We start from the raw sequence: 23,456 nt of genomic DNA on the forward strand, positions 1-23,456 counted from the left end.
CATAATTCATCTTGCATAAAAGAAATTTACTTTGAAAGTAATGCTTCTCAAACTACCATTCACAATACTTTCCTGCGACCCATTAGAAATAAAAACTGTTGTAACATCAAGTTCATCGAAAACAATTTGTTGTTGCAAAGTATTGTACAGTCTTTATCCTAAAGCCATTGACACATTTTGCTGTGGGCAGACACTTGTGGGTCCATTGTGTTTTGTTGTTGAAAATGGGAGGATTTTCTTTGGAACTAAAGTTTCATTTTGGTGTTATTCTTTCGTTATGCTTCATCGCTGCAGTATTATTCTGCACTAGTGGGCTAAAGAAAAATTCTTTGTCAGAGTATCAGTTCTTACATGTCAAAACAACGAAAAATTTCCAGAATTCTAAAAAATTTCCGGATTTTTCTCAGATGAAAAAGTTCCTGAATTTTTCCCCAATTTCCTAGCCATTCTAGATGTATATACATCGTATATCTATGCTGGGTGTATCACAATGAAGTGTGTGGCAGAGGGTACTTTTTTACTGGACACACGTTTTACAGAGGGGCAGTCAAAGTTTTAATCATCACCTTGAAAAAAATGAAGTTAGGTAACTAATTTCTTACTTTATAACAACCAAAAACAACCAATTTTTGACAAAATAATTTAATTGTATAGATAAAAAATCTACTCACCAAGTGGTGGCAGAACACACACATAAGAAAACTTCGTAATTAGGCAAGTTTTTGGAGTCAGTGGCTCCTCCTTCAGGCAGAAGGGTTGAAGGGGAAGGAAGAGGAGTGAAGGAAAAGTACTAGAGAGTTCTAGGAAAAGGGATAGATTATGTGAAAGTCACTCAGAACCATGGGTCAGGGGAGACTAACTGCATGGGATGAGAACTGACCCACAGTTCTGGGTGACTTTCCCCGAAATCTACCACTTTTCCTAGACCTCTCCAGTCTTTTTCCTTCACCCCTCTTCCTTCTCCTTCAACCCTTCTGCCTGAAGGAAGAGCCAGACTCCTAAAGCTTGTCTAATTACAACCTTCTTTTATGTGTGTGCACCGTCACCACTTGGTAATTTCTTACTTTGTATTTTTTATATTTTACAACACGCATCCCCATTAGCTTTCCACAATGGCACAACTGGTTACAGCACTGTGGAATGCTCATGCGACTGAGTTGTAAAAATATTATGAAAATGATAGTTGCTACTCACCACACAGCAGATATGTTGAGTTGTAGATAGGCACAACAAAAAGACTGTCATACAAAGTTTCAGATAAACAGGCCTTTATTATAATACACAAAACACGCACACAACCACAGTTTCTGGCTGCCAAGGTCAGACTGCAAGCAAAAGCACATGATGGGATAAGCAAACTGGGTGGATTGCAAGGGGGGGGGGGGGGGGGGTAAGGAGGAGGCTGGGGCAGGGAGGGGGACAAATAATATGGCAGGGGTGGCAGACGGTAAACTGCTGCTTGTGGGAGCGTACAGGAATGAGTTGAGAAGTGTATAGGGCAGCTTCGTGCAGTCGGTAGGTTAGACAAAGGATAGGAAGAGGGTGGGGGCAATGGAAAAGAAAAGAAATAGAAAGACTATGGGTGTGTTGGTGGATCAGAGGGCTGTGTAGTGCCGGAATGGGAACAGGGAAGGGGATAGGTGGGTAAACAATGACTTACGAAAGATGAGGTTAGGAGGGTTACGCACACATAGAATATATTGTAGGGAGAGTTCCTACCTGTGCAATTCAGGAAACCTGGTGGCATTGGGAAGGATCCCGATGGCACAGGCTGTGAAGCAGTCACTGAAATGAAGCATGTCATGTAGGTCAGCAGGCTCAGCAACTGGGTGAACCAGCTGTTTCTTGGCCACAGCTTGTCAGTGGCCATTCATGCAGACAGAGAGCTTGTAAGTTGTCATACCACGTAGAATACAGCACAGTGGTAGCAGCTTAGCTTGTAGATCATATGACTGGTTTCACAAGTAGCTTTGCCTTTGATGGGATAAGTGATGCTTCTTATCAGCCTGGAGTACGTGGTGGTGAGAGGATGTATGGGACAGGTCTCGCATCAAGATCTATTACAGGGATATGAGCCATGAAGCAAGGGGGTTGGGGGGGGGGGGGGGGGAAGTGTAATGTAGGGATGGAGAAGGATATTGTATACGTTCAGTGGGTGGTGGAGTACCACTGTGGGAGGGGTAGGAAGGATAGTGAGTATGACATTCCTTATTTTGGGGCATGAGAGGTAGTCGAAACCCTGGTGGATGGAGTGATTGCGGTGGTACTGTGTCAAGGGGGGAATGCTTCTTTGTGGCTTGACGGTGGTTGACTGGAGAGACAGGACATGGGAGATTTGTTTTTGTACAAGGTTGGGAAGGTAATTACAATCTGTGAAGGCCTCAGTGAGACCACTGGTATATTTTGAGAGGGACTGTTCATCACTAAAAATGCGACACTCATGGATGGCTAGGCTATACGCGAGGGACTTCTTGGTACAGAGCTTTCTGTCTGCATGAATGGCCATCGACAAACAGTGGCCACGAAACAGCTGAACCACCCAGCTGTTGATGCTGCCCAACACAACAACATTCTTCATTCCAATGACTCCTTCACAGCTTGTGCCATCTGGATTCTTCCCATCAACACCAGCTTTTCTGAAATGTGCAGGTGGGAACTCTCTCTGCCTCTGCCCATGCCCCTCCCCCACCTCTCTGCCTAACCTCCCAACTGCACCTCGTTGCCCTATCCTCTCCATACCTCGTTCCTGGATGTTCCCACACGCAGCACTTTACCGTCCCACACCTGTACCCTACTATCCATCCCCCTCCCCACCCCAGCTTCCTCCTTACCCTCACCACCCACTTTGCTTCCCCCATCACGCACTGCTGCTCGCAGCCTGGCCTTGGCAGCCAGAGGCTGTGGTCACGTGTGGCGAAAGCTTTGTTTGACAGTCATTTTGTTGTGTCTCTCTGTGATTTGGTATCTCTGCCATATGATGAGTAGCAACTATCCTTCTCATAATATTATTGTTATTCCACCCTGGATTTTCCAATGTTTGACTGTGTTGTAAAAATTTTAGAAGTAAAAGTGTAACATATCACTTAATCTCAAAGAGAAATTTCTTTCTTGTTTGCAGGTTCATGTCTGCAGTCCTAGTAGACAGAGATGGGTTGCACATTATGTTTTGGCTCCTGTAATAGCATGCTGCAGAACTGTAGTGTGGGGATTTCTTTGTGTACAAACATCGGAAACATGTATCTCCAAACAAACAAAAAACAATGACATAACTCGATTTTTTGGAGGTGATAATTAAAGATGTCTGGCTACAACCTGTATTAATATTTCTTCCGGTTCCATTTACTGAAGGAGTATGGGACAAATGACAACTTTAACACCTCTGTGCTTGTTTTAAGTGGCCTTACCTTATCTGTCATGCTTTGTCAGTGTACTCAGAAATTGAGCTTTCATATAAAAGCTGTATCTATCTTTGAGTGTTTATATCTGTAGCACATCTGAGTTTTATGATGCCTTCATCCTCCAAAAATAAAGTTTTTATTTAAGCGCACACACACACTAATATTTGGCTGACAAGAGGTTTGCAAGGAATTCATGGGATTGCTACTTCAATTGTACCCCTGTGTGAAGAGTGCCTCAACAAATGACAAACACAGTGACAATACTTGCACTATAAAGAAGATTATAGTTAGTTTTTGAGTGTGAAAGGCTTCATAAAACATAAATTTTAAAATTTTTACATCAGGCTCTGCAGAAGTAATCTCTTCCAAGATGCGCTTCCAACGTTTCTCCCAAACCAGATCCTCCTCTTTACATTCGGCGTGTAAGTGTCTGTGGCTCTCCAGGAGATCTTGAGCCAGCACATTATATGACACCAATCTCAAGGGTAACTTCTGTTCATCTGTTGAATATTAAAATCAGTTTATGAGAATTTCAGAAACGGCTGAGAACACAACCCTGCCACTATCACAATTATTAAATGCAATAACACGTTTGAACAGATAATTTTCATAAAAATTACAGTAATCTATTAATTTGCCCTTGCAAAAATAAAAACAAATTTATTGACATAATCTCTGATGAGATGAATGTCTTTAGTCCACAGATATTTCATTTTTCTTTCTTTTCTTAATAAATAGAAGAATCATAGTTACAGACTCTGTATGGTATTTATAGTAAATTTTAATGGCCCCAATCACAATATAATCTAATAAAACATAGATAATAGGTTTCTGTTGGTTAGCAACCATCCTCAGATCAACACACATGAACAGAAAAATTGCATTTTACTTAATGTGGAAGGCTGTTAACAATGTCAAAAAAAAATACATATTTTAAGAAGGTATTAAAAAGTAATGGAAAACTGACCCATCTTACACTGCAATTGAATCTAAATACTGTGTTGACCACCACAGCTTCATTATTAAGCATAACTTATCAATATCTAAAGCAAGGCTTCACAGTCACCATAACACAACCCCCCCCCCCCCCCCCCACCGCCCCCACCCCCAATGTCGCAGGGTAGAAAATGAGGAGCCAAGTAAAGACTTAAGAGAGGATGATGCTGATACCATGTATTTCTTTCATTTTCAAACAAGAAACAGATAACGGACTTTAAATAAGGTTTCACTGCTATAAATTAGCCAAATAAACAAAAAATGTAATTCTTGCAACAAAATTTGACTACTAAGTAGATACGTGTATCTTATTTTATTTAATCTTACACTAAATGTGTAACGATTTTTAATTAACTCTCTTTTACAGGATCATCTATTTGACGAAAACATTCATGTGCATTGTAGATGTAGCTTGCAGTTTAAGTTACAGTCTTACAATTTCTCATATGCCTTTTATAGTTCTACATTGTTAGAAAAACCTGTTAACAGATTTATGTACAACCAAACAGTGATACAATGCCTGCAGCCGTCTTGGGTAAATGACAAAATCAAACCTGAGGGAAATCGTTGGACACATCTGCAATGCTTCCCTTTAAATTTGTCTTTATGTTCCTTTTTGCACTCTATTGGTAAATTAGAGGGCCTCAGGGAACCACAGAAAGGACGTTCATCTAAAAGGGGCAAATAAAACACAGTTAGTTGTAGAAACGATCGGCATTGTAGTTGTAAATTGTCGTACCTGTGTTGGGAAAGAACCAGAGCTCCAAGCCCTAATAGAAAGCACTGAAGCTCAAATAGTTATAGATACAGAAAGCTGGCTAAAGCTGGAAATAAGCCCAGCAGAAATTTTTTCAAACTATCTAACAGTGTTCAGAAAGGATAGATTAAATACAATTGGTGGTGGAGTACATTTATTGTTGTCAGAAATACTTTGCCTTGTAGTGAAATTGAAATAGATAGTTTTTGCAAAATAGTATGGGTAGAGGTTATACTTGACAATCGGACTAAACTATTAATTGGGTCGTTTTACTGACCCCCGACTCAGAATATATAGTTACTGAACAGTTCAAAGAAAACTTGAGTCTCTTTTCAAATAGGTACTCCACTCACACAGTTATAGTCGGTGGCGACTTCAATCTACCCTTGATATGCTGCAAAAATTATACATTTAAGCCAGTGGCAGACATAAAACGTCATTTGAAATTGTACTGAATGCTTTCTCAGAACATTATTTTGAACAATTAGTTAATGAGCCCACTCGAAGCATAAATGGTTACGAAAGCATACTTGACCTCTTAGCAACAAATACTCCTGGACAAATAGTGAGTATCATGATGAATACAGAGATTAGCGAGCACAAGGTAGTAGCTGCTAGGTTGAATAACGTAACTCCCATGACCATCAAAAAGAAACGTAAATTATGTCTGTTTAAAAAAGCTGATAAAAATGCTCTTAACGCAGTTTTAAGAGACAGTCTGCTATCCTTCTGATCTGATCATGTAAGCGTAGAAAAGTTGTGGAATGATTTCAAAAAGATAGTATCGACAGCAATTGAGAGATATATATACCACATAAATTAATAAGTGATGGTACTGGTCCCCCATGGTACACAAAATGGGTCAGATCACTGTTGCAGAAGCAGCGAAAAAGCATGCCAAATTTAAAAGAATGCAAAATCCCCAAGACTGGCAAAGTTTTACAGAAGTTCGAAATATAGCGCGTACTTCAATTCGAGATGCTTTCAATAACTTCCACAATGCAACTCCGTCTCAAAATCTGGCAGAAAACCCAAAGAGATTCTGGTCATACATAAAGCACACCAGTGGCAAGATGCAATCAGTACCTTCACTGCACGATACGAACAGTGAAGTCACTGATGACAGTGCCACTAAAGCAGAGTTATTAAACATGATTTTCCAAAACTCCTTCATCAAAGAAGATGAAGTAAATATTCCTGAACTCTAATCAACAACAACTGCCAAGATGACAAACATAGAAATAGATATACTCGGTGTCGCAAAGCAGCTTAAATCACTTAATAAAAGCAAGGCATCTGGTCCGGATTGTATACCAGTCAGGTTTCTCTCAGAGTATGCTGATACAATAGCTCCATATTTAGCAATTATATACAACTGCTCACTAACAGAAAGATCCATACCCAAAGATTGAAAAACTGCTCAAGTCACACCAATAGCCTAAAAGGGAAATAGGAGTAATCTGTTGAATTACAGGCCCATATCACTAATGCCGATTTGCAGTAGGGTTTTGGAACATATACTGTATTCAATCATTACGAAGTACCTCAAAGGAAACAATTTATTGACGCGTAGTCACCACGGATTCAGAAAATATCGTTCTTGCGAAACACAACCAGCCCTTTATACTCATGAAGTAATGAGTGCTATCGATAGGGGATGTCAAATTGATCCGATATTTTTAGATTTCCAGAAGGCTTTCAACACCGTTCCTCACAAGCATCTTCTAACCAAACTGCATGCCTATAGAATATCGCCTCAGTTGTGCAACTGGATTTGTGTTTTCCTGTCAGAAAGGTCACAGTTCGTAGTAATAGATGGAAAGTCATCGAGTAAAACAGAAATAATATCCAGCGTTCCTCAAGGAAGTGTTATAGGCTCTCTATTGTTCCTGATCTATATTGACAACATAGGAGACAATCTGAATAGCCATCTTAGATTGTCTGCAGATGATGCTGTCATTTACTGTCTTGTAAAGTCATCAGATCACCAAACGAATTGCAAAATGATTTAGACAAGATATCTGCAAGGTGCAAAATGTGTGAAGTTATTCACATGAGTACTAATAGAAATCCGTTAAATTTCGATTAAGCGATAAGTCACACAAATCTGAAGGCTGTAAATTCAACTAAATACTTAGGGATTACAATTACAAATACCCTAAATTGGAACAATCACATTGATAATTTTGTGGGTAGAGCCAACAAAAGAATATGATTCACTGGCAGAAAACTTGGGTGCAACAGGTCTACTAATGAGACTGCTTACACCACCACCTATTCTGGAGTATTGCTGTGCGGTGTGGGATCTGCTTCAGGTGGGACTGACTGATAACACTGAAAAGTACAGAAAAAGTACAAGGAAGGGCAGCTCATTTTGTATTGTCGTAAAATAGGGAAGATAGTGCCACAGACACGATATGTGAATTGGAGTGGTAAAATAAAAAGGGGGGGGGGGCATTTTTCGTTGCGCAGGATCTTCTCAGGAAATTTCAATCACCAGTTTTCTCCTCCGATTGTGAAGACATTCTGTTGGCACTCACCTACATAGGGAGAAATTATCATCGTGATAAAATAAGAGAAATCAGGGCTCACACAGAAAAATTTAAGTGCTCGTTTTGCCCGCACGCCGTTCGAGAGTGAACTGGTAGAGAGACAGCTTGAAGGTGGTTCATTGAACCCTCTGCCAAGCACTTTATTGTGAATACCAGAGTAATCACATAAATGTAGGTGAGACTTCAGTCTGGAGATCAATGTGAATGTCATCAACATTCACTGAATTTAGAGCTGAAAAACATGCTCTGGTGCCGTCACATACTTAAATCAAAACTGGAATTCTTCCTTAAAATTATGCAGAATAGGTGGATAACATCTGAAGTCTATGTTAATACCAGAGTCCTTCAATGAAGATTATTTTGGAAACTGAACTGCACTTCCTTTGGCCAATCGATTCTCCCAAAGTAAGAATTTCACTTTTAATGCTTGTATATGTTCAATGAAATGTGTTTTCAGCAGATCCTTACCCTTAAGTGGAGTGTTGAAGTAATTCAGATGGTTGGTTGTATTGACAACGAATGCAAGGTCACTATTCCTTGAAGTGCTGTTTCATTTCAGCAAAACACACCTTTCTCATTTCCATAAACATATTTCTCTCACCAAATTAAAAGAAAAGATGGAGAGTCAGGTACCAATTAACACATTTATTCAGTCTGACAACTGACACAGTCTCATGAACATACAGTAACTTTATAACAACAGAAACTTGGCTGAAGGCCAATGGAGAGTTGCGGAAATGAATTACACAACATAAGGTTCCTTCTTGACTTAATCTTAACTGAAAGAAACTCTTCTGAAATTTAACTTTTAAATTTCATTCTGCAATTCAGCAGCATTAGTCCCTATGGAATATGGAATTAAGTCCTGCTGAGCAAGCAGTAAAATATTACCAAGTCTGAAATGGAGTTTTACAGCCTGCACAAAGCATGGAACAGTCACTAATTACCACTCCTCTGGGAGCTGATCAGAATGTAATCACAGAACCACACGGTGAGGCAATTACCGGATCTGCAAAGTCCCGAGTGATGTCAGTGGTGATCCTCGGTAGTAGGGGGTGATGATTCTGCTTTCCAGGGCTGCTGCACTGAACTAAATAAGCCAGTGTAGAGCTTCAAGTTTTTGACTGGCTGCTCTTGCAGAAGAAGACAGTTCCCCATTGTTCACCAACGAATGTCCCAGATGGCCCAGAGCTGCCGCCCTCTGTTGGTTCTGCTGTGAGGTTTTTTAAACTGAAACCTTCATCCCCACTTATTAGATTTCCCAACATATTTATTTCAATAGACTCCTTAATTATGTTGACGTGAAAAACTTAGCATTTGCACCACAATATTGGTCTCATCCTATATTTTTCCACGATTACGCTCATGGTGGTGCTTGTGGACAGCCGAATCACTTGGTTGTTTCAATCATGTGCGTTGCTAATGTTTCTTGCATTTCTCCTTGACTGCTGTAATAGTCAGTCCCACATTAGCAAGAAATGTGGTACACATGCAGGTTTTGGAGAAACGGATCATCTTTAACCATACATGTGGACTACAATAAATTGATTTCAATATTTTGAATGATGTTGCCTATAGACAGGCAGATGTTGATCCGATGAATAAAACCGAGAGGAAGATGATGACTCTTCTCAATGAGCCAGGCTTGCCACATAATGTTATTAGTGGTCTTCGAACATGAGCAGCTGTTCCACCACAGCCATATGGCCTCCCTAAATACACAAGGAAAACATTCCTTTAATACTCACAATAAGTAGTACTGGTGCATCTACATACTAACAGGCAAAAACATATTTTCAGTGAACAGGTGGAAAAGTGTGAACACCACCTCAGCCATTGCACCTCCTGGACACAGATTTTATGGTCAGTTCGTTGTAGTCTTCCAGACTCCCTCGCTTTGTGAACCCTTGGAACTAAAGTAAGACACCAGTTTCACTAAACTTTTATGGCACATTCTCATGTCAACTTATTTCCTGTTGGACAGAAAATATTATGAACAAAGTGATGGCACGGTGATGGGTAGACCATTATTGCCTGTCGTGGTGATCCTATACCTGGAGCACTTTGAAGCAAAGGCACTACAATCCTCCTAGTTCAAACCAAAATGTTTCTATCAATGCATGGATTACATTTGCAGTGTAGACACATGGAAGAGCTTCAAGAGTCCCTGGAACATTTAAACACTATCCATTGTAATATATTCATAAAATTAGCAATAGAGATTGAAAAAGAGTGCCAGCCAATTTTCCTTGATGCGTTAGATAAGAGAAGATCAGGTAGATCCACAGGTCAAAGTGTATATACACTCCTGGAAATGGAAAAAAGAACACATTGACACCGGTGTGTCAGACCCACCATACTTGCTCCGGACACTGCGAGAGGGCTGTACAAGCAATGATCACACGCACGGCACAGCGGACACACCAGGAACCGCGGTGTTGGCCGTCGAATGGCGCTAGCTGCGCAGCATTTGTGCACCGCCGCCGTCAGTGTCAGCCAGTTTGCTGTGGCATACGGAGCTCCATCGCAGTCTTTAACACTGGTAGCATGCCGCGACAGCGTGGACGTGAACCGTATGTGCAGTTGACGGACTTTGAGCGAGGGCGTATAGTGGGCATGCGGGAGGCCGGGTGGACGTACCGCCGAATTGCTCAACACGTGGGGCGTGAGGTCTCCACAGTACATCGATGTTGTTGCCAGTGGTCGGCGGAAGGTGCACGTGCCCGTCGACCTGGGACCGGACCGCAGCGACGCACGGATGCACGCCAAGACCGTAGGATCCTACGCAGTGCCGTAGGGGACCGCACCGCCACTTCCCAGCAAATTAGGGACACTGTTGCTCCTGGGGTATCGGCGTGGACCATTCGTAACCGTCTCCATGAAGCTGGGCTACGGTCCAGCACACCGTTAGGCCGTCTTCCGCTCACGCCCCAACATCGTGCAGCCCGCCTCCAGTGGTGTCGCGACAGGCGTGAATGGAGGGACGAATGGAGACGTGTCGTCTTCAGCGATGAGAGTCGCTTCTGCCTTGGTGCCAATGATGGTCGTATGCGTGTTTGGCGCCGTGCAGGTGAGCGCCACAATCAGGACTGCATACGACCGAGGCACACAGGGCCAACACCCGGCATCATGGTGTGGGGAGCGATCTCCTACACTGGCCGTACACCACTGGTGATCGTCGAGGGGACACTGAATAGTGCACGGTACATCCAAACCGTCATCGAACCCATCGTTCTACCATTCCTAGACCGGCAAGGGAACTTGCTGTTCCAACAGGACAATGCACGTCCGCATGTATTCCGTGCCACCCAACGTGCTCTAGAAGGTGTAAGTCAACTACCCTGGCCAGCAAGATCTCCGGATCTGTCCCCCATTGAGCATGTTTGGGACTGGATGAAGCGTCGTCTCACGCGGTCTGCACGTCCAGCACGAACGTTGGTCCAACTGAGGCGCCAGGTGGAAATGGCATGGCAAGCCGTTCCACAGGACTACATCCAGCATCTCTACGATCGTCTCCATGGGAGAATAGCAGCCTGCATTGCTGCGAAAGGTGGATATACACTGTACTAGTGCCGACATTGTGCATGCTCTGTTGCCTGTGTCTATGTGCCTGTGGTTCTGTCAGTGTGATCATGTGATGTATCTGACCTCAGGAATGTGTCAATAAAGTTTCCCCTTCCTGGGACAATGAATTCACGGTGTTCTTATTTCAATTTCCAGGAGTGTAGAAGACCCATGCACAATGACTCCCATCTCCACTCCTTGGACCATTACCATCCACCACAAGGAAATTTGGTGCTAAGGACTGGGAATGAATGGGTATTCAGATCATCAAATGATTTAAGCATTGTAGTCAGACACTAAAACTACCTGAGAAAGCAGCTGAGATAGGGAGAAAGATAAGCTAAGAATAAATTTTTTACCTTATGCTGGCCCAATAACCAGAAATGCACGATCATCCAGCAGAACTAAGAAATACAGAAAATGTGCACTTCAAAGTATATCAATGCAGGCTCTGAAAAACAGAAGAGCGTCAAAGGGATGTTGTGGATGTCGAGAGTCCACACAATGAGGACTCATTACAGTACAACTTTCACCAACTGCAGAAGACAACTGGGTTGATTACAAAAATATTGTACATAAAATAGTAGCAACAACTCAGCTGAACACCAATCAGCACACCATTAATCCATTCACATCAAATGACTAGTTGTACTCGCATGAAGTTGCTATGGCATTTAAATTGAACTCAGCTTGCAGATGCATGCTTCACTAAATGAATGTGTGGATTTCAATTTCTAGATAATGGATGGCTCTTAAATATACTCTAAAATGAAGCACAGGCTGTATGTGTGAGACACTGTAGCTGATATTAGCAACAAGAAACATGGCAAAGGCTTGAGAAGCTTCCTGACATTGCATTCAACAGTGATAATGAAGTTAGTGATTTGTCTTTCAGAGGATTTTTTCATACTACAATGTAGACTAAACAAAGTGAATGGGACTGAGAAAAAAAAAAGTAATAGATATGAAACAATCATAATGTGTGAATGCATTAAATCTGATTTCACAGCAACAAGCTGGGAATTTAAATATGTTCTCAATGGGTTAACCAGAGATGAGAGGATTATATTTTTGTTCTCAGACAGTTGGTTTTTCAAAGTTGCAAAGGGAGCTGAAGTGCGTTGCCAGTAGTGCACATTTCTTTGTATCGGAGAGCGATAAGTCTTCATTTTAATTTCAAAAGCAATGGCTTGGGGGACCAATATTTCTGTAGTGTCATTTCAGTTGCTCCTTGTTGAATTCCCTCTTGGCATTTCTTAATGCTTTGGCTGTTGATTTCTTGAAAGTGTTCGTATTTTTCGCGGGCTTTATCAGCATACCACTTTTTTCTAATTTTTGCATTCTTTTATCCTGAGCTTTCTCATAGGCTGTGTTATTCCATCTGTATTTTTTCTTCTTAGAGGAGCTATTCCTTCTGCCGTTTGTTTGTGTTGTTTTAGGGCACAAAAACAGCTAAGGTCATACATGTCCATGCCCGAACCATAGAACACGAAGACGAAAAAGGAGTTAAGAGCAACTACACACTAAGCCCAAATGACAGAAAGAAAGACAGTTAAAAACAGGGACTTGGAGAAAGGTCCATAAAATACGCCATAGACACAATGGAGGTCCTGAACTGAAGACGAAATGTCCTTCAGTATATTGCTACGATGGATAAAAAGTAAAATATGGTCGACAAAATGTGTGCTGTCTGCTGAAACGGTCGATAACTCAGACAGCAAACATAAATTAGAATGTAAGTGGTTAAAATAAAGGCCTTCCATAAGGAAACGGCTAACCCAAAGGTTGAGGACAATGAGCACAAAGTGGTGGGGGATCACCGGAAGGACAGTGCCCAATACACAACCCAGCTAAACTGATCTCCTTGTGGCGAGACGGCAGATAGGAGTTCAGCCAAGCCACTAGGAGAGTTTTCATTCCTCGGAGCTTGTTCCCATGAAGTGAAGACCAGTGGTGATGCCAAAGTGACACCACCTCTGACAGCCGGCAACACAGAGAACATCAGAGAGGATGGAAGAACTAGCGGGCCAAGATAGAAAGACGGCAGCCTTGGCAGCAGTGTCAGCGGTCTCGTTTCCTGTCAGGCTGATATGACGCAGGACCCATATAAACAATACAGTGGCTCCATCAAGAACAAGCAAGTGATAGCTTCCCTGGACCTGTTACACTAAGGGATGGTGTACAGCACACAGAGGCTCTGAAGGGCACTGAGAGAGTTGGAGCAAATGACAATTGAAAATTCTATGTAGCTGGATGTACTGCATGTTCTGATACAGGGCGAAGAGCTCCGCTGTAAATATTGAGCAGTGTTCCGAAAGCTGATACCTGTACCGAAACTGCATGGGGCGAAGAGCTCCACTATAAATATTGAGCAGTGTTCCAAAAGCTGATACCGAAAATTGTTGGTGCCAAAGATGAAGGCACACCAGACATCACAATCAGTCTGAGAGCCATCAGTGTAAACAAAGGTACTATCGTGAAGTTCCATGCAATGGTCAAAAAACTTACGGCAATAGTGTGAGTCTGGAGCAGTGTCCTTAGGAAGCGAATGAAGGCCAAGGTGAACACAGGCTGCCGCATGAAGCCAAGGTGTGATGGGTTCACACCCATCATCAGGAAAGTGGCAGGTTGTGGGTTTTTTAAGCTGCCGGAGCAATAGTTGAAAGTGAACTCCAGGACGTAACAGAGAAGAGGGACGCGCCCAGTACTGGCGGTCAAAAGAGTCATCGAAGAAGGGGGCATAGGACAGGTGGCCAGGCATGGCAGACAAATGGCATGCGTATCCAATGAGGAGAACATCACATCGGTATGACAACGGTAGTTCAGCAGCTCCTGCATACAGACTTTCAACTGGGCTAGTGTAAAAAATGCCAGTGGCCAAACAGATGCCACAATGGTGGAGTGTATTGAGACAGTGTACAAAGGATGGACACGCAGAAGCTTAAACAGAACAGCCATAGTCTAGTTTCGAACACGTAAGATAATTGGTAGAAACAGGAGAGCGTTATTTGATCCGTTCCCCATTAAGTGCTGCTGAGGACACGTAGGACACTGAGGGACTGGGTACATCGTGCAGCCAGATAAGGCACATGGGAGGACCAATAAAGTATCCTATTCAGCATGAGCCCCACGAATTTTGTAGTTTCAACAAACAGAAGAGCAACAGGCCTAACATGTAAAGATGGTGGAAGAAACCCAAAGTGGTGCAAACGGTTTTGTCTGTGGAAAAGCAAAACCCATTGTCAATGCTCCACGAGTAAAAATGATCAAGGCAATGTTGAAGACAGCACTCAAGGAGACAAGTCTGTGGAGAACTTTAATAGATCGAAAAATCTTCAACAAATACGGAGCCGGAGATGCCTGGCAAGAGACAGGCCATAACAGGGTTAATGGCGATAGCGTAGAGGATGATGCTCAGAACGGAACCCTGAGGCACACTGTTTTCCTGGATAAAGGTGTCTGACAAGGCAGAACCCAAACTTACCTTGAAAACTCTGTCTTTTAAACATTCCTGAAGAAAAGAGGGCCTGTGGCCTTGGAAGTTCAACGTGTATAGAGTACACGTTTGTGGACTTTCTCCAAATCAAAAAACACTGTCTGATATTTTCACAGAAAACTGTCAGGCCGGAAATTTGGGAATGGACCTTGGTCCCAGAGAGCCGACGGAGGTTGGCCCACATGACAGAAGAGGGAGTGGAACTGTTAAAAGAACTAGTGAATGAAATCCAGCTAGCTTTCTTGCAATCCTAAAAAACACGACGACACTGCACATGTACGACGACACATAACAAATAGAGTTCGCCATTGTAGGTCGATGGTTAAAAAACACTGAGAGCACATCTCCACAGGCGAAATGCGCCGTGGCATGCCTCAGTCCACTGCGCCGTGGCATCACTCAGTCCAGTAAGGCACTGGGACAAGGTACAGTAAAGATGAAGTACAAGGAATGGAATGTTCTGTGGCAGTAAGGATAATGTTCGTAAGGTATTCTACCCGACATTAAAACTGGGGAAATGTTGTTCATCAAAGGTCGCCAAGGAGGAGTAAAGCCTCCAGTTGGCCTTACAAAGCTGCCATTTGGTGTGCACTTAGATTGGGTAGGAGTCAGCAAACGGATAGCACATGGGAAACGGTCACTTGAGTACATGTCAGATAGAACGGACCACTCGAGACAACGGGCAGCTGGGCAGCACAGAAGGAGAGGTCCAAATGGGGATAGGTGTGTGTGGATCTGAAAGGAATTTGGGTGCTCCCGTGTTAATACAAATGAGGTTACATTGATTGAGAAGGTCAGTCCAGAAGACACCTATCAGGCAGGTTCTGCGGGAGCCCCAAGTGGATGGTGTGCATTAAAGTCCATGAGCAGGAGATAGGAGTGAGGGAGTTTCCCAATAAACTGGAGGAAGTCTGCCCTGGTGAAAACGAATGACAGAGGCATGTAAATGGTACAAAGGGAAAAGGTGAAGTGAGGATAGAAAACACAGACTGTAACAGCTTGAAGCTGGGTGGTCAGGGAGATGGTTTGACTATGAAAGTCATTCCACATGAGCAGCATAAATCTCCCTTGAGATGGAATGCCATCCTCTGGGGGAAGGTGAAAGCAGACCGGAAAGAAATGTGAGAGGTCAAAGCGGTCATGAGAATGCAGGGACCAAGTGGATGCTGTCATTCCAAGAGCAGCTATAATTCCTCCTTGTTGGATCTAATGCCATGAACATTCTATTGGAGGAGAGTCACGATAAGGAAAGCGGAGGAGGGGAAAAATGAAGGGATGTCATCTCGGCGGCTGCCAAATACCAGCCTTCAAAAACTGACTGCCGCAAAATGCAGAGGCTGGAGGATCCCACTCCGTGAGACCTACAGAGGCATCGGGATTCTCCCTGTCGGTCTGTGGAGTCCAGGGCAGATAAATGGTTGGTGGTGTGCATCAGCAACATGGAGGTTGGGCGGGTGACAGTATCATGTGGTGACACAGTTGAAGAGCATCTCCGAGTTGGTGAAGAAGAAGACAGCCTTTGTTTGATTTCTTGGAGCCTTTGCGGCTGACAGACAACAATTAAGATGTTTGTTGGCTGGAGGGAGGTCTTTGCAGGAGTATTCCTTCTTGCCTTTCCGGCTTGCCGGTTGTGTAGCGGGTGACTTCGCCCCGCAAGGTGAAAGTTTGGTGGCTTGTTGCACAGCTGGAGGAGGATGAGGAGATGGGCACGCTACCATGAAACTGGGTGATTTTTCAATTGCATTGCTGCATATGAGGTCACATGGCTTGGAGCGAGATATAGCAAGAACAGTACTGTAAGTGCCGGATAGTAAAATGCAGGGTTTCTGACTAGCCAACCATTTCAGAGCAACAGGTAAGGCACTTTTTCCTTCACCTGGATCTCCTGGACAGCACGCTCATATTGGGCAATCTCAGGAGGATGCTGCGTGGTCACCATTGCAATTGACACAGCACAGAGGAGGAGGCAGAGAATCGTCCTCATGAGTATCTCTATCACAGGTTACACATTTGGCCTTAATGCAACAGGTCCAGGGAAGCTTTCACTTGCTCATTCTTGATGGAGCCACTGTATTGTTTATGTGGGTCCCGGGTCTTGTCAGCCTGACGGGAAACGAGGTCGCTGACACTGATGCTAAGGCTGCCGTCTTTCTATCTCAGCCCGCTCATTCTTCCATTCTCTCTGACGTTCTCTGTGTTGCCGCCTGTCAGAGGTGGTGTCACTTTGGAATCACCACTGGTCTTCCCCTCATGGGAACAAGCTCCAAGGAATGAAACCTTTCCTAATGGCTTGGCCGACCTCCTCTCAGCTGTCTCGCCACAAGAAGATTAGTTTAGCTACGTTGTATATTGGGCACTGTCCTTCTAGCCATAGCTGTTTGTTAAGTGGTGATCCCCCACCACTTTATGCTCATTGTCCTCAACCTTTGACAGTTAGACATTTCCTGATGGAATGCCCGTTTGTAACCACTTACGTTCTAATTTATGTTTGCTGTCTGAGTTATCGACCGTTTCAGCACACAGCGTATTTTACTTTTTATCCATTGTAGCAATATAGTGAAGGACATTAGAGTGTGGTTGTAACAGTAACACTGGTAGCAGCACATCGGGTTCAGAATGTATGGCTGGACTGTGATAACTTAATAGCCTGATTGAAGCACTACTCTATCAAACATGAGAAAAGGAGTGTGTGGGGCACTAAGGATGCAACTATCTTTTTCATCACTCTATGGGTTGCAATTTGTTTTGTGTTGTTTTGTTTTGCTTTTGTTTTTATAGTGGAAAAAAAAGGAGAAAAAAGGGAAAAAGAAAAAAATAAACAAACTGGGGTCAAACTCGCCCAAGTCAAAACTACACAACTCTATGACAGAGATGAGTTAAAAAACGACTATATGTCAATCCCATCTGACATAATAGAAGACAGCTAAAAACAAGCACGTGGAAAAAAGGGCTAAAAAAAGACACCATACAGAAATAGAGGGCCAAAACTACAAATTAAATGGCCTTCGCCATATTGCTTTGGCAGATAAAAATTAAAATGTGGTCAACAGCCCGTGTGTCATTTGCTAAAACAGCCGACAACTCAGATGGAAAACTCAAACAGGAACGTTAAAGGTCAAAAAATGGACATTCCATCAGGAAGTGGTGGACAGTTAAAACTTGTGCGCAATGTGTAGAAAGTGGTGGGGTAGTGCCACTTAGCAAATCACTACGGCTAAAAAGGCAGTGCCCAATACACAGCCGAGTTAAAATAATCTCCTCCTGGCGGGAAGATAAAGAGGAAGTTGGTTGGCTGGTTTAAATCAGGGCGGAAGGGACCAAGCTATGAGGTCATCAGTCCGTTGTTCCTAATAAAACAATGCAACAAGTGTGAGAATAAGACACACGAGATATATAACACAAAAACGGGAATAAAGGAAAAACCACAAGAACGAAGGAAAGGCAACGAACAGTAAAAGGAACAAAAGAGGACAAGAAAACAACAGAGAGACCCTAGAAACAGGACAGGGTAAAACAAGAAAGCAGATTACAATGGCTGGCCGACCACGAGAATAAAATGGAAAAGCCAGTCACTCTGCAACACATTAAAACCTCCACCCTAAAAACACTAGGGTGGAGGACGCAGAGGGACAAAGGACACTTGCTAAAACTTAGATCAAATGATAAAAGACACCCTCAAGAATAAAATGTAAAATAACGCAGCCAAAAAGTTGTTGTCAGATAAAATTAGCGGCAATGAGTTTGGTAACCCCAGATTTTGTCACTGGGCAGTCAAAGTGGGACAGTGCACCAGAATATGGGCCACTGTCAAACAGGCGCCACACCAACACTGAGGCAGGTCTTCACGGTGCAAGAGGTAACCATGGGTCACCCAAGCATGGCCAATCCCTACGAGAGGACCGAATGGAAAACTTTCACACATTCATAGTCTCCTTAATGACACGTTGTTTGTTGTGTGTATTGTTATGCCATTCCGTCTCCCAAAGACAAAAAAACCTGCAGCGTAAGTCAGTACGCAGGTCAGGTTCATCTCTAGAAGCGGTTTCCGATTAGCCTGTTTGGCCAGCCAGTTGGCAAGTTCATTGCCTGCGATTCCGACATGTCCTGGGGTCCACACAACCACCACTGAATGACAGGACCAGTCCAGGACATAGATGGACTCCTGGATGGACACCACCAAAGGATGGCGGGGTAGCACTGGTCGATAGCTTGTAAGCTGCTGAAGGAATCAGTGCACAGAAGAAACAATTCCTCAGGGCATTAACGGATGTACTGAAGGGCATGAGATTTGGCCACCAGCTCTACAGTGAATACACTGCAGCCATTGGGCAAGGAAAAGTGTTCAATATGGCATCTGTGGACAAAGGCAAAGCCAACATTACCATCAGCCGTCAAGCCATCGGTGTAAACCACATCAGAGCCCTGGAGCACTTCAAGAATCGAGAGGAAGTGACAGTGGAGAGCCACAGGGTTAACGGAGTCCTTAGGGCTCGCGAAAGGTCCAGGTGAAGCTTTGGCCTACAGCTACACCACAGAGGCAAACGTGAATGGACCTCAAGGAGAGGTGGTGAAGGGAAGGACTCCAGTTCAGACAGAAGCAATTGCACGCAAACTATAATCGTTAGCCTTGACCTGGGCCACCTATGCGGGAGGTGAACCACTGTGGTTGGGAAAAGAAGACAGTAATTAGGATGTTTAGGAGAGCTATGATGTGTGTAACGTAACAGGCGAGCAGTAGTGCACATCTGATCCTCAATGGTGGGACTCCAGCCTCCACCACTACAATTGTCACCAGACACGTCCTAAAAGCTCCTCTCTGGGGGACACCACCCTGATGAAGCACTGTCCGTGCGGGTGGAGAGACTTGCGTATCTGTGGAAAGCTGAGGGCTATGCCAAAGGTAGAGGACCTACTGCTGGAAAGGCCTCGGCCAATGGATCAGACTGAGTGCCCCACAACGTCACACCTTCCCTATCCACTCCTACTTGTACCCTATTCCCTGACCCAACCCAAGGTGTGATGTGATCCGTGCCGGGATGTGGGTGGAATGTGGGAAGATGTGTCGCAAAAGGAGCCTCAGGGATACCAGGCGACCTCCCTGAGTTCAATGGTTCAAATGGCTCTGAGCACTATGGGACTTAACATCTTAGGTCATCAGTCCCCTAGAACTTAGAACTACTTAAACCTAACTAACCTAAGGACATCACACAACACCCAGCCATCACGAGGCAGAGAAAATCCCTGGCCCTGCCGGGAATCGAACCCGGGAACCCGGGCGTGGGAAGCGAGACCGCTACCGCACGACCACGAGATGCGGGCTCTCCCTGAGTAATTAGCCTTACACCACGTGGGGTATTCATGGTGTGGACCTTCTAGATCCCCATATCTCGTGGGACCAATATGGTCATGATTACAGAAAATAAAGAAAAACAAACTGAGAGGCAAATTGACACCTCAGATACCCAAATATCAGGGACAGAACCGATGGAAGGCATTCCCACTACTGAATCAGAGTCTAGACCTGAGCCAGAAGTGGGAACTGTAACTGAGAAACTAGACCAGATTAAGATCAAAGGCTTGTGTGGGGCCCAGAGGAGGAAGCTAATCAGGGAATAGCAGAAAAAGTAAGGAAAAGAATGGCTCCTGAGAGACAAGTGGAGGGAATTAAAGGGACTAGAACCTAAGACTGCCAGGAAGAAACTGTCTCAGGTTGAAGGGGACACGCAGACCCCCACAACGTCAAAGACAGGTAGTAAGCGGATAAGGGAGGAATCAAAGACTCCCTCCTCACTGGATAAGTAAGTCCAGAAAAAATCGAGGCAAGAAATAGGGAAACAGGCCTATAGTACTGCAGTCTCAGTTTTTAGGATGGTAGTTATCCAGGAAGGTTATCCACTGGTGGCCTTTACCGCACAGCAGGAGGAACTGGTACGGATGGCCCTCTTTGAAAAGATTGGGGGGGATGCTGGCCCAGGACCCAACTTCAGGAGGGTCTATCTACACTCATGCTCATAAATTAAGGATAACTGCAGAATATGGCGCCACACAACATGGCACTACACAAAACTGGCACCAATAGCATAGGCACATATGGAACGCACACGACACAGATCTGTAAGTCCACGGTATTGGTGATAAGTTGAGAAAACCGAAACGAAACCCATGTGCTACAAAAAGCCACTGTTTCCTGCGCATGTACTCCGACATCAATATGGGAAATGATCACAATGCACATATACACAGGCCGCACAATGGGTTGGCATACTCTGGATCAGGTGGTCAAGCAGCTGCTGGGGTATAGCCTTCCATTCTTGCACCAGTGCCTGTCGGAGCTCCTGAAGTGTCCTAGTGGTTTGAAGACGTGCAGCAATACGTCGGCTGAGAGCATCCCAGACGTGCTCCATGGGGGTTTAGGTCTGGAGAACAAGCAGACCACTCCATTCGCCTGATATCTTCTGCTTCAAGGTACTTCTCCACGACAGCAGCTCGGTGGGACTGTGGTGCATTATCATCCATCAGGAGGAAGGTGGGACCCACTGCACCCCTGAAAAGGTGGTCAAACTGGTGCAAAATAACATCCCGATACACCTGAGCTGTTATAGTTCGTCTGTCAAAGACTTGCAGGAGTGTACGTGCACCAATCATAATCCCACCCCACACCATCGAACTACGACCTCAATACAGGTCCCTTTCAAGGACATTAAGTGGTTGATATCTGGTTCATGGTTCACGCCAGATGAAAACTGGCGAGAATCACTGTTCAGACTATACCTGGACTCATCCGTGAACATAACCTGGGACCACTGTTCCAATAACCATGTACTGTGTTCTTGACACCAGGCTTAAAGGGCTCTCCTGTGACCAGGGGTCAGTGGAATGCACCTTGCAGGTCTCCGGGCGAATAAACCATGTCTGTTCAGTTGTCTGTAGACTGTGTGTCTGGAGACAACTGTTCCAGTGGCTGCGCTAAGGTCCCGAGCAAGGCTACCTGCAGTACTCCGTGGCCGGCTGCGGGTACTGATGGTGAGATATCGGTCTTCTTGTGGTGTTGTACACTGTGGACGTCCCATACTGTAGCACCTGGACACGTTTCCTGTCTGCTGGAATTGTTGCCATAACCTTGAGATCACACTTTGTGGCACATGTAGGGCCCGTGCTACGACATGCTGTGTTTGACCAACCTCCAGTCGCCCTAGTATTCTATCCCTCATAACGTCATCAATGTGTGTCCTTTGAGCCATTTTTAACACACAGTCACCATTAGGCTGTCTGAAAACGTCTGCACACTTACTTGCTGCACCATACTCTGACATGCACCAACACACCTCTGTGTATGGGGACTGCTGCCAGTGCCACTGTGTGACGACCGCAGGTCAAATGCACCGCATGGTCATACCCGAGGTGATTTAAACCCACAAACCGCCCACCAGAGCATTGTTTCACCTTGTATCGGCATTACCCTTAATTTATGAGCATGAGTGTAGATCGTGTTGCACTCATTTTTGTCAGTGAGGGGGGTGCACATGGTAGAGTGGCTCAAGGACAAGGTGCCCATGATATCCCCCTGAGAAGATGTGAAGCTGCTGGTTAAGACAGCAGCGGAGCCTCTTAAGACTGCAATGATATCATTATGGGTAGCTAAGATCCTTAAGGAAGTCTCTCCCAAGACCTTGTTTGGGAAAATAGGGGCCCAGAACCAAAAAGTCCCAACAGAAGACTGGAGAGTGAGTAACCAGAAGGTTGTTCCGGAAGGACGAACCCTGGAGGTGGAGGTCGGTGAGAAGTTCCTGAAGGCGATGCGGGAGCAGGGCCTGAAACTGTTTTTAGGGTTCTCGCAGGTCACCGTCAGGGTTCTCAAAGACCTCAAAGATGGCAGCTAGATGGAGCCTGGAGGCGCTGCAGATTAATCTGCAGCACAGTAAGGGGGCCTCTGCTGCCCTGAGCTGCTGCCTGGGGAGACAGGAAGTGGACGTGGCCCTGATACAAGAACCCTATTTATACAAAGGGGTAAGAAACTCCAGAACATGCATATATGTAAGAAATGGCATTTCTTTCATGCCAATGATGGATTTCTGCTCTAGGGACTTAGTGGCCATTAAAATGCAGCAATGTGAGGAAGGTATCATGAGGGAAATTATTTTGGCTTCACCTTACAAAGACAGGTCTCCTCCTCCCTTGGAGGTGAGGAGACTGGTAGAGACTTGCCATCGGCAAGGTGATCAACTGCTGTTGGGATGTGACAGCAATGCCCACAACCTAGTGTGGGGCAGCAAGGATACCAACAGTAGAGATGAGTACTTTCTATAATTTCTTTTACCTAACAATTTAAGAGTTCCTGAATAGGGGCAATGAACATACATTCAGGCATAGCATAAGGGAATAAGTAATTAACATACCCTTTGGTTCCATGACAATGGGTAGCTATGTCAAACAATGGCATGTGGTGTTGGAGCCATCCTCATCAGACCACATGTACATCAAACTCAAGGTTGAAATGGGAATCAGACAGACTGTGACCTACAGAAATCCCAGGAAAACAGACTGGGAGACATATAGGAGGGACCTTGACTTAGGCTTATCAAGAATTAAAACTTCGACAAGGAATCCAGTAGAATTTGAGGAAGTAGCAGAGGCTGTTACCTCTGCCATAGTGATCTCTTATCAGGACAAATGCACAATCACCAGGAAGTGCA

The 23,456-nt window shown here is 44.4% G+C and overlaps 1 protein-coding gene across 1 annotated transcript in view; it reads right to left on the reverse strand.

Annotated features, from left to right (window-relative positions):
* The window catches only part of LOC126419866 (protein angel homolog 2-like), a gene marked incomplete at its 3' end in the record, with an annotated part of 133,816 nt that overhangs the window by 46,498 nt on the left and 63,862 nt on the right, over window positions 1-23,456 (reverse strand). The window contains exon 4 of the mRNA XM_050087122.1: window positions 3,812-3,898. Coding sequence (XP_049943079.1) covers window positions 3,812-3,898 — 87 coding nt within the window. The remainder of the gene's footprint in view (window positions 1-3,811; window positions 3,899-23,456) is intronic.

This window comes from Schistocerca serialis, chromosome 9 (genome assembly GCF_023864345.2).
Source record: "Schistocerca serialis cubense isolate TAMUIC-IGC-003099 chromosome 9, iqSchSeri2.2, whole genome shotgun sequence".
NCBI classification, from domain to species: domain Eukaryota; kingdom Metazoa; phylum Arthropoda; class Insecta; order Orthoptera; family Acrididae; genus Schistocerca; species Schistocerca serialis.